Here is a 12,678-nt window from a genome sequence, read left to right on the forward strand (position 1 = left end):
GTGGAATTCCTGCATTTAAGAAACCAGAAAAGTCATGCAATGTGTGCATGAAATAGAAGTAACAAAGACTGCTATTTGCATCAGAAGTAGCTCTAAGAGCAAAACATGCTTTGGGAGTAGTGCATTCTGATGCGTGTGGACCATTTCCAGAACCTTCACTAGGAGGGAATAAATACTTTGTGTCATTTGTGGATGAATTCACAAGGATGACATGGGTATCGCTTATAAAGTTCAAACACGAGGTGTTTGCTGAATTTAAGAAATTCAGAATCAAGGCTGAGAAACAGAGTGGTCAGACTCTGAAGATTCTCAGAACTGATGGTGGAGGTGAGTATAACTCTACAGAGTTAAAGAAGTTCTACGAGGAGAATGGAATTGAGCATGAAGTGATTGTTCCATATACTCCACAACACAATGGTCTTGCTGAAAGGAGAAACCGAACTTTGGTTGATATGACAAGGAGCATGCTGAAGGAGAAGAAACTTCCTAACACTTTATGGGGAGAAGCTGTTGCCACTGCAACATATATGCTCAACAGGTGTCCAACCAAGAAACTGAAGAAAATTGTTCCTTTTGAGAGGTGGACTGGAGATAAGCAAAGTGTGAGTCATTTCAGAGTATTTGGTTCTGTTTGTTATAAATACGTTCCAGATGCTACTAGAAAGAAACTGGATGATAGAAGCAAGGAGATGTTACTGGTGGAGTATCATAGTACAGGTGCTTATAAACTTTATTATCCAATCACTAATAAGGTTAAAGTCAGCAGAGATATTATTGTGAAACAGTCAGAAGTATGAGATTGGAGCAAGTCTCAATCCAACTCCGATGTAGAGTTAACTTCTGGAGATATTGATTATGATTCTAAAGATGTGTCAGAGCCTGAAAATGATTCTGAGAGTGAATCAGAATCAGAAGGCGAAAATGACTCTGAGGAAGAATCTGATTCTGATCCAGATTCTAATGATGATTCAGATTCTGGTGGTAGTCCAGATTATGGAAATATTCCAGATTCTGAAGGTGGTCATGCTTCTAAAATTGGTACTTCTGGAGTTCTATCATCTGATATTGTTCTGGAATCAGAAGGTTTTGAACAAGTTCAAAGGCCACAAAGAATCAGAAACATTCTGAGAAGGTTTGCAAAGTTTGACATGTTGTAAGATACTGAGATAGATTATGAAGGGGAAATTATTTAGTGTGGCATGTTAGTAGACTCCGAGCCTATGAATACGGAAGAAGCTCTCAAGCAGAAAGTATGGCTGAAGGCCATGAAAGAAGAACTTGATGCCATAGAGAGAAACAAGACTTGGAAGCTGACATAATTTCCAAAGAACAAGAAAGCCATCAACATGAGATGGGTTTATATGGTGAAGCTAAAGCCAAATGGATCAATTGGAAAACACAAAGCAAGGTTAGTTGTAAGAGGTTTTCTGCAGAAATCTGAGTTAGATTACTTTGAAGTGTTTGTTCCTGTAGCAAGACATGAATCAATTAGGATAGTGATTACAATAACTGCTAACAGTAATTGGCATCTGATGCATTTAGACGTGAAATCTGCATTTCTAAATGGTCCATTAGAAGAAGAGGTTTATGTGTCACAACCTCATGGATTTGAGAAAAAGAATCAGGAAAGGATGATGTACATATTACACAAAGCTTTGTATGAACTGAAGCAAGCCCTAGAGCTTGGGATCTGAAAATTGATTCATTTTTCAAGAAGCAGGGATTTCAGAAATGTGAGATGGAGTATGGTGTCTATGTTCAGCATACTTCTGAAGGCAATATGATTTTGGTGTGTCTGTATGTTGATGATATATTTCTAACAGGAAGTTGTGAACATGAGATAGCTAAGTTCAAGAAGAAGCTGGCGAATGAGTTTGAGATGACTGATATAGGAAATATGGTCTATTTCCTAGGGATGGAGATTATGTACTCTGATAAAGGCATAATTTTACATCAGCTGAAATACGAACTTGAGCTTCTGAAAAGGTTTGAGCTGCTGAGTTGTAAAGTTGTTGTCACACCGGCTAATACAAATCCGAAATTGCATTTTGATTCTGCTGGTGATGATGTAGATGCGACATTGTTCAAGCAGTTGGTAGGGTCTCTGAGGTATTTGTGTAATACCAGACCTGATATTTGCTATGCAGTTGGAATGGTGAGTAGGATTATGAGTAAACCGAAGTGATCTCATTACCAAGCTGTTGTCAGAATTATGAGGTATATAAAGGGAACTCTAAAGTATGGTGTTTTGTTCCCTTCTGGTGCTGAAACTAGCTCAGAACTTATGAGTTACTCAAATTTTGATTGGTGTGGAGACAGAGTTAACAAAAGAAATACTTCTGGATACTTGTTTAAGTTTCTGGGAAGTTCTATTTCTTCGGTTCCAAGAAGCAACCAATGGTTGGTTTGTCAACCTGTGAAGTAGAATATATTGTAGGTGTTGTGACTGCATGTCAAGCTGTGTGACTTACTGAATTTACTACAGGATCTGAAGATCAAAGTAAACAAGCCTCTGAAGCTGATGATTTATAGCAAGTTTGCAATCAATCTTGTCAAGAACCCAGTGATGCATGGGAGAAGCAAGCATATTGAGACTAAGTATCACTTTCTGAGAAATCAGATTTAGAATGTAGTGCTAGAAGTTGTGCACCGTAGCACTAAGAAGCAACTGACATATATTCTAACAAAGACGATCAAGACTGATCAATTTCTCCGCTTGAGGGATGGAATTGGTGTTGTTAGTTTTGGTTAAAGCTGAATATGAATTAAGGGATGATGTTAGAATTAGTTCATATTTTGAGAAACTTGTAGACAAAGTTTGTTAGAGGGTATTTTAGTATGTCTCCTAAAGTCTCACTTGTATTTAAGCAAGTGGGTGGTGTGAACAAATTGTATCTTTATTCCTTTTGCAGTGTGTGTGTATTTTTTGTGCAACCATTTCAAGAATAGTGGAAGTTTGTTATTATTATCTCCTCTCTCTCTTGTTCATTGTTCATCTTTATCACCTTGTGCACCAACAATCCTCCCAAAATATTAAGATTTTTGGTGGAGATGTGGTGTCTCACTCTTTTACACTTTTGGAACATTTGTTATGTAGTTGCTCCTGACTTGTTCGAGACTTCTCCTACAAATGGTATCAAATTCATTTGCTTAGACTTGGTTGAGAGCGGAATTTGCATTTTATGTTGGATCTTGTTATAAGAGGTCAAAGCTCACATTTGTTGGAAAGATTGTTGAGCGGTTAAATATCACATCGCCTATACGTTTATAAAATGTTAAATATATAAAATGAGTGACTCGAATTTTTAATACATTAAAATTTTGGATAAAGATATGCCGTTTCACTATTCTCGTCTTACTCAAACTTTCAAATATATACACACAAAATAATATTTTATTAAATCAATTCGATCTGAATTAATAATTATTATTTAGGAGATCAACTAATAGAATATATAACTGATAAAATTAAATACTTAATTTCTTTTGAAAAAATAGTACTAAATCAACACTATAATATCTTTTTCTTTTCTTAAAAAGTATTTAATTAAAAGCTCTTGAAGAAGATAAACAGACGTTGGTGGCTTGAGTTGAAAGGCACCCATCATGGAAGCAAGTAGTAATCAAAAGTAAAAAACGAAAGCAATATCCGCTGAGAAATCACATGTTTTTCAACTTAAATTTCAAAACAAATCGATCATTGTTTCCCCACTATAAATCTTAATCTTTGCTCCAAATAATATTTCAGAACCCTCATCATGAAATCTAGTTTTTTTTAAAATTATATATTGGAGCTTAATTACTTAAATTTGTTGTATCATACTTAGATAATGTTTGGAGGTTAACTACTATATGTGTTCTTATACCAAATTTATTTGCTTAATTTTTGTTTTTTTCCCTCCAATCGCAAGTTGCTTGAGATCAAAGTCAACTTTGAATTAGTGATTTTATTTTATTTTATTTCTCGAGGATAAGAAAGAGACTTCACATCTATCAGTAACCATTTGGTAAGAATCTCAATATTACAAAATATATACGATAGAGTAAATCATTAGAAAGTAATGTGTATGATATTTGAAGGATTGGTATAATATGCATGACATTGATGCTGATTCTAAATTAAATGTCATCCTCTAAACATATTGTTCCTAGTCACTAGCTTGCCAACAAGTTGATGAAGAAAGCAAAAGACATGTATATATTGATAATTTGATACCATTTATTTAGTTGTTTTTCGTAGGTGGTATTTGACAAGAGGTGCCACGTTGACAAAGGCAAGACAAAGAGTAGGTGGACTAACCAATAATTTGGCATGATTGGGTATTTGATTCTATATGAAGATTATGATGATGACAATGAAGCCTAGAAGTTGGCAATGATGGAGGTGGTGAAGGAGGATATAAAGTAATTTTTATGCTTTCCAAGTCCACTCCTTTTCTTTTCTTCTCATCCAATCGCTCATGTCAACAAGCCATCACTTTTGTCTTCATTTGGAATTATATAGGCTTGATTTTGATTGTAATTTACGTAACAAAATTAGTGTATTATTATGGTCGTTCATCACTACTAGCATCTAGTTCCATTCCCTTTGGATTCATTCCCTAATTCCATATTGAGTAAAAGAGGGACAAGTCAATGCCACTAGCTTGATGGTAAGGCTAATGAGAATAATTCACAATGATGAACTGAGACCCCAAAACTAACGATATTTTGTAAAACGGTAGAAATTAGATATCTTTTGCACACAATTGGAGAGACTAATCTCTTCAGTCGAGAAAAATCACAGTAGACGGTGTACATATCGGAAAATTAGTTGATCAACTGATGTATGAGATCGACGAAGCCTATTTGAACACATAAGTTTTTTGAGGCTGAGGTGGATGATAAATCGAGTATGGTCAAGTTAGCAGGTCGGATAGTCGGGCTGTCATCCACCAATTGAAAACCGACTAGGACATCAGATATACTAATCGAAATCTGGGTAGGATATCAGAGTAAACAAGGTGGAGCCGACTCCCATAAAGTCGAGAATGATCCAATTAATACAAGTCGGATTCGACGACAAGGTTAGAATGCCATTTGAAAGGTCACAAGAAACGGTTACTGGGTGATATATTATGACAGAGAGTTAAAAATAGTGAAGAGACGGACGTTGCATGACAATTATAAAGGCAAAAATAATTATTAATAGATGAATTTATGAAGGATTATGAAGAGTCGATCAAAATGGAGAGAGAAGGAGATGGAGATCTATAATAGGAGGATGTTTAAAGGGTAAATGATAAGCAAATATGAGACAAGAAGTACATAACAGACACTCCAACCAGTCATTTTAGGCTCTCATTGACTGAAAACAAGGAAGTCAACCTTTTAGTATTTTTTAGCAAGAATATTTGGCGCCCACCGTAGGGCCTCGATAAAACTTGCCCAGACCACATAAAATCATCATCAAAAGTGTTAGTATGTCAGTTGTACGATGTCAGGATCATTTCCCAGTCGAAGCAACCCACCATGTCACCAGATATAACTCAATTGCTCGTGGGGGTAGAAGTACTTCGTCAGCAAAATGAATCCTTGCAATACAGTGTCCAAATTTTGTAAACACAAAGTCTTCAGGATAGGGATATTGAGGAGGAGCCTCTAGATTCTCAACCTTTATCCGAAACTATTTGGGATGATCAAGTCTTAGAGAACTTCAAGCCATCGTCGCTAATATCTTTCAATGGTAAAACTGATCCGCATGAGCATATTATTTCCATTAATAATCAGATGGTCATAGTGTGAGTGTAACTTCTGTTAGATGTGTTTTTGTATGATGTCAAAACTAGAATACTTTAGCGTTAATGTATATTGGACGGCATCCTCTGATTATTTATGTGAATCATAATTAAGCAAAATGTGGCCTGGGCAAGTTTTAGCAAAAACACATTCCAATATATTTGTCATTCCAACAAAAACACGATTATATGGATTCCTTCTCTCAAGCCTTAACTCTCCATTCCAATGCTCTTGCTCTCTATTTCACGTACTGACAAAAAGTCCCCCACAACCATATTTCTCTAATTTTCAGAATATATAATATTCTAATTATTTTATCATAATTCTGTTTTTCCCCCAGATGAAACTCCACTTCTCTCCACTCATCACTTACTTCCCTCAAATTACATAACTGGCCCAACTCCTCATATATTACCAATTTCTAATTATTTGATAAATTAAGTCTCAATAAAACTAATTATTTAAGCATAATTCTTCAAAAATACTACTCACCGATCAAACAGTCCAAAATCACACAAATAATTATTTAAAAAAATCACTCAATTAAATTAAATAAATAATTAAATGGAGTGTGCACCCCAATATCCTTTTTCATCCAAGTTTAATTAAATGGAGTGTGCACCCCAATATCACTCAATTAAATGAAGGCGAATGTTCCGTAAGATCAAGACGTGTGCCTTGGGGCCGATTATTCGAGGTTTCAAAGGAGTGTGCACCCCAATGTCCTTTTTCATCCGATTTATTTGCGAAAAGTGATTTTTGAACCATTTTTTATTAGATTGAAAAGACTTGATGTTGATCCAGTATTTGATTCCCGTTGGTTTAAAATTGATTTGAAAATGTTTTGATTTGATGGTGAGGTAATGAGATATTTTTGAAAACTACTTGATGTTGATCAAGTACTTAATTTTTATCTTAAAAGATTGATTTTATTTACAATTTATTTAATTAAATAATTAAATAAATAAATAAATAAATAATAAAATAAAATAAAAATGAAAAAATAATAATAAAGGGAAAGGGTGCAATTTTACATGGTGATGTAGCATAGAAAAAATAAATGGAATGAGCTTTGCCTAAAATCAAAACAAAATGAACTAATGAGCAAGATGGCGCAGATAGTAGAATAGAGGGTATCATGCAGTAAAATACAATCAGGCCCAAGTGAAAGGACCCAATCTGAATAAAAATAAAGAATAAAATCGGAAAAAAAACTAGCACGTGGCCTCTGGATGGAGCTAGTTGCTCATATCCATCCTTTAATCAAACACAATATTGTCATCATATGTGCATATCTTGGCCAGTAAACCTAATCAGAAGGCCACAATTAAAACCATAACATGGTCATTCATGGGGATCCTGTACAGGATCCCCTTATCAAATATCCAAAAGCAAGCAAATTAGGTAATGACACGTGTGAAATTTAAAATTTAAGGTTCTGGTATGCAGATATCAGATGTCCTAAGAGATGTCGAGACACTGATATCTGAACAATAACAGGACAACTTACATATAGAGGAACATAAAATAATAGAATACACAAAGTTGTTAACCCAGTTCGGTGTGCAACAACACCTACATCGAGGGGCTACCAAGCCATGGAGGAAATCCACTAAATAGTATTAGTTTGTATGCCTTCTGCAAACTATATCCAATTTACAGAATACACCCTAATCACTACCCGTGCCTAACTTTTACCTAAGACACTCCTAGGTGTGAGACCCTTCTCACCTCCCTATTAATCAAAACAGTGATATTTAAACACTTATAACCAGTCTCCAATTCTACTTATTTTCTTACACTCATTCGGCACCTTTGTACGAAGTCGGTAACATATTAGTCTACTTATTTTATTGTATTGTTTAGTAAATTAGATGTTTTGCATTGTTGTTTCCAGTTGTTGATTACATGTTATTTACATCATTATACTCCATTTTATGTCTCTTTGTGGTAGTTCCATTGGTTTCATGTGTAAGCAAGAGTACCAGAGGGGTAGACAAGCAGATCGGACGTTCCGGGCCCATCGAAAGAGGAAAATTGGACAATACAGTAGTCCTGACACGACCACTTGTGTCGCCCAACACAGGCCGTGTCAGGAGAGGACACTTGGAAGAGGAAAACAGGGAGCTGACACGGGTGCCCGTGTCAGCCTCCCTGAATGGGCGTGTCAAGCCTTTCACATCAGAAGTCCAACACGACCTGTCGTGTTGCCTGACACAGCAGTGTTGGCTTGGATACCTGATTTTCCAGTTTTTTGCTGTTTTTGGCACGGCTTATCCCAGAGGGCATTCTGGACTTTTGCTAGATAAAAATTGTCATCAGGAACTATTTAGGGGAGATTTGAATATGGAGAAAGGGACTTTTTTTGACGAACACAAATTGGAGACAGTAAAGATTGAAGCGGTCAAAAGCGGTGAAGAACGGAGATCCTTCAAGAGCGGAAGCAATTGAAGATCAACAGAATTCCCATTCTTTTGTAATGTCTCAATTTTATCTTGTATCTTATTTGAATAATATGAGAGGCTAAACCCCCCAATGCCAGGGGGTGTCCCTGAATTGATCGTGTAATGACTCTGATGTTATAACTTCCTTAATATATGTTATTTGTTATCAATTTCACTGTGTAATTTGCGTAATGCCTTCTTTATCAAAAAAATCAAGATTGATGTATGGTTAACGATTAGCAGGATTGCAATTGCTAAGGTTTTTATACAGTGAAATCATAGTAGATATCATCTAGGACTAGGGATACCCTATGGTTACCGAATTATTCTTGTTAAATTAAAATTATTGGGTTTCATCATAATCACCTGAGGACTTAGAGTTTAGGTTGAATACCAAAGGTTTCCCTTCGAGGTCTTAGGGGGAAACAATCTTAAGATCCGGTAATTGAAACAATTCTCATTGTTAAGGAGATATACACTCAAGGGTCATTACAGGAGATTTTTACACACCATTCTTGGCATATTATTATCATCTGTGAAAATATTTATTTTGCTTTATTTTCCCTTACAGTAAATTTTACAAAACCCTAATTATTACTTTTGTTCAATTGAGTGACTATTGACACATATATTGCTGCGTAATCCTCGAGATCGATCTTTGAGAAACATCCCTATTATTACTACATTGACAAAATAGTACACTTGCTATTTTCCCGATCAACTTATAAGAAAATCAAAAGACACACTTCAAGGACACACAATCACTCAATGCTTAAAAGCTTATGAGTGCTTGACAATGCTTACAACCAATCAACATAGTCCTACTCATATATCAAGATGGTATTTGAGAGGCTCACAAAATAACACAAACACACAAACCCTAATACGGTCAACAATCTTCTCTTCTGCATGAGTAATTAGGTTTTGAGACATTCTATTTATAGCTATAGAGTGCATTGGATTTAGGCCTTATATTCCACGAGCATCGGCTCCACAACATTAGGTTATGAATCAAAAGTTTCCTAAAATGTCTTAACATTTAGGAAACACAATCTGTTAACCATAACTCGCATCTCTGATTCCTCAATCATGAACGTCACAAGGGAACACATAATATTCCTAAAATATTCTATACATAGTTAATTCTACAAACGTTACCAAGGTAAAAACCTATTTTAGACAAGATGTCACAACCACATGTTAGGACATCTTGTTCAACATGTTGCAACTAAGTTAGTTTTACCAAAATTACTGTCAATCAAAATAACCAGGAATTAACAATCTCCCCCTTTGGCAAATTTTTGCTAAAACACCCAAGTACACCTTGCGCACCTACACCACAATTCAGGTTAACACCATAGGACTGAAACATCAACATAACAAAATCAAACACACATATAAATTACAGGGGTACTTAGGCAATCACATCAGTTAGAGTCAGTAGTCAGTACTCCCCATATTTCACATAATCAGGAATCCCCCTCAAGGGAACATCCAACACACTATGAACTGTCCAAGTTCAGACAACATAGGCTTATGCAGCAGAAGAACAATAACCCTCACAAATAAGAGAAACCAAGGTTCTCCAAAACACACAGTGTAGACAAGATGTTAAAACATTTGGTCTGACATTAGCACAAGCACCAACAGTAGTAGAAGCATCCACTAAAGCACAATCAATCATGCACACATCAAAGGCACATGCAGCAGTCAAAACCACTCCCTTAGTCAAGTTGATGTCACAACACCTTGTTAGACATCACAACACATCAGCCTAGAAGGTGGCTAACCTGCATCTCATATCTCCTTAAGCACAGTCAGGCAGTGGTTAGTGGTTAGTGTTTAGCACACACAATACTCCCCCTTTTTAGCCATAATCTGACAAAGGTAAGCATCTAACTAGAAACTGAAACAAAACCATATTCATACAGTCCAAGAACCCTCACAAGAGGAAAAATGTCCTGGTCACAGACAAAAAAAAAACCACAAAAAAACAAATAGAACACAATAAGACTGCAATAAGATATCTTCCTGACTATCTGAGTCAGCTGTTGCATACTCTTCTCCTTTATCTTCTTTCTCTTCATCAGCATTATCTTCACCAACATACTCTTCATCATAAGTTGCTTCATTAGCATCACCACCCTGCACAACTTCCTTCTTCTCCTATTCCATCATTTCCTTAATCAATGTCGCCATTTTAATCTTTGTAGCAGTGTTAGATCTGATGGAGTCCTCCGGCTCTTTGCATGTTTCCTTCAACTGAGCAATGTCACTCTTCTTGGAGGTGGCAGGGCTAGGTGCCTGAGAGGATGTCATGATAATGGCTGGGACATGAGTTCCTGAAAAGAGTTTGTAGTGGAGTGATAAGGGAGACTCCATTTTCTTCACATTATCCATGGGCGGCAAAATACCAGGGTGTTTATTTACGATGATGCCACAGATGAGGGATGGAAAGAAAATGGGCATTTTTACAGCAGTAGAGAAGGCTTGTTTCAACACTTGTTCAAAGATGTATTTTCCAAAGTCAAATGCTCTTTTTGTACCAACAACATAAATGAATTTTCCCAGACCAGTAGAGATTGTTGAGGTATGATTAGTGGGCACCCAATTGGCAGTACCAATCCTATGCAGGATGGCATATTTTACACTCAACTTACCAGCAGACATCTTTCCTTTGTTTGGCCAATGTCTAACCTGCTTGGTTGTGATCTCTTTGCACACCTGATCATCAATGACTTCTAGTTCAGCCTGAGGTTCATTTGGTCTTCCTAGAAATTTATTGATCACAGTTGGGGAGAATGTTACAACATTTCCTCTCACATAAACTTTACCATAGTCAGCACTATTCATATCATCACATCCATCAGGGATAGTCACCACAAACTCCTTTACTAAGTTTTCATAACAAGGTCCAAAGTGTGTGATAATCTTCATCAGCCCTACAACTTCTATCAGTTCCATGACCTCCTTACACTTAAGGGTATCTTTTCCCAATTCCATTTCTAGAGCTACCCTTCTCTGAATGACATACTTCCACCTTTCTGCATTCTTCACATAATGTAAAGAAGCATTGTCTAGTGGAGATTTGAACCTAGCATTATGAGGTTTCTCGTTAGCATATCTTTTTATAGGGGTGATGTCCTTAACATCCTGTGTAACATCAAACTCAGATTCACTAGAGGAGACAACTTTCCTCTTCCTAGTAGGGGTAACAGCTTTACTCCAAGACCTAGTGGGTGAAACACGAGATTTTCTTGTGGAGCTTCTAGAAGGAGTTCCTTTCAACCCATCATCTTTTCTCTTCACTTTCCTGGAGGGAGAATATTCAAAATCAATAATCTTTCCTTTACATCTTTGCTATCTCTTTGCAATACTGGGAGTAACAATGTTTGTAAGGGGTTCTTCATCAGAGGTAAGTTCTTCAACATTGACAACAAGCTCAACTTTCTTCTTACTTCTTCTAACACGAGAAGAATGATCAGGAACATTTTCTTCACCTTTTTCCCTTGAGTCATTGTTAGGGCTTGGATCTTTTACCAAAGATGTTTGAACATCTGGCAAAACATCAGAGTTTACTTTCTTCAAAACAGATGCAACAAACTTCCTAAGTTCCTTATCGGTTGCACTTCTTTCTACTGCCGTGGGATTTTCGGGGTCGTCATCATGCATGCTAGGGTTTCTAAGTTCAGACCCTTTAAGCCTAGATTCTTCTTCAGCAGTATTCTTATCTTTACTGGGGATTATGGGTTTAGAAGACTTACCAGAAGTCTTGATAACTTTTGACACTGACGGTTAGCTTTCTTCTGAGGAGGGGGTGGATCGTGGACAGTGGGGAAACGTCTAGAATCAGATATGCCAGGTTGATCATTTGAAAAGGTGTGTTTTCCTTAGATGATGGCGAGGAGGATCTACTGGTTTCGGTTGGGACATGCATGTGAGTGGTTGAAGAAATTGAGACATGTTGGTAGACGCTTGAGGCAAATGAAATAGGGAAAGGTTTTTGAGAGGGAGAGAGCCCAAATGATTGTAGGAGAGTGAGGCGTTTGAGTTGAAAAGGTAATGAGGTTTTTTTCAAACGGGTACATAGTGAGGTAAGGGGTTTAGGTAAGCGTGTCCAATGTAGCGATGAGAGATATGCTTTTGTCTGACACACTTAATTAGCTGTAGTTGCTATAAATGCTTATTAACACAAATCTCAAGTTTCCCTCTTAATTTTTCAAATTGGCCCTTATTCAAGGCTTTGGTAAAAATATATGCAAGCTGATTCTCCATGCTGACATGCTCAAGTGTAATGACTTTGTATTTAATAAATTCTCTAATAAAATGATGCTTGATGTCAATGTGTTTAGTTCTACTGTTCTAAATAGTATTTTTAAAGATATTAATAGCACTCAAGTTGTTATAGAATAATGTCATGACATCTTGTGTGACATTGTATTCTGTCAACATTTGT

The 12,678-nt window shown here is 36.5% G+C and overlaps 1 protein-coding gene across 1 annotated transcript; it reads right to left on the minus strand.

Moving 5' to 3' along the window:
- Window positions 1–10,117: 10,117 nt before the first annotated feature.
- LOC127079019 (uncharacterized) lies at window positions 10,118–11,894 on the minus strand. Its single transcript, XM_051019436.1, has 4 exons — window positions 11,600–11,894; window positions 10,947–11,530; window positions 10,227–10,388; window positions 10,118–10,183 (listed from the first exon to the last, which is right to left on the minus strand). Exons 1-4 carry the CDS (start codon window positions 11,892–11,894, stop codon window positions 10,118–10,120), a joined length of 1,107 nt encoding a protein of 368 aa, XP_050875393.1.
- Window positions 11,895–12,678: the final 784 nt, after the last annotated feature.

This window comes from Lathyrus oleraceus, chromosome 5 (genome assembly GCF_024323335.1).
Source record: "Lathyrus oleraceus cultivar Zhongwan6 chromosome 5, CAAS_Psat_ZW6_1.0, whole genome shotgun sequence".
In the NCBI taxonomy this organism is placed as follows: domain Eukaryota; kingdom Viridiplantae; phylum Streptophyta; class Magnoliopsida; order Fabales; family Fabaceae; genus Lathyrus; species Lathyrus oleraceus.

Excerpts from the sequence above, each read along its gene's own strand:
- LOC127079019 (XM_051019436.1), bottom strand. The coding sequence starts at position 11,894 with ATGCATGATGACGACCCCGAAAATCCCACGGCAGTAGAAAGAAGTGCA. Across the intron at positions 11,531-11,599 it reads TACAAACATTGTTACTCCCA|TGAAGAGAAAAGATGATGGG; the intron begins GTATTGCAAAGA and ends CCTCCAGGAAAG. Across the intron at positions 10,184-10,226 it reads TCTTATTGCAGTCTTATTGT|GACATTTTTCCTCTTGTGAG; the intron begins GTTCTATTTGTT and ends GTCTGTGACCAG.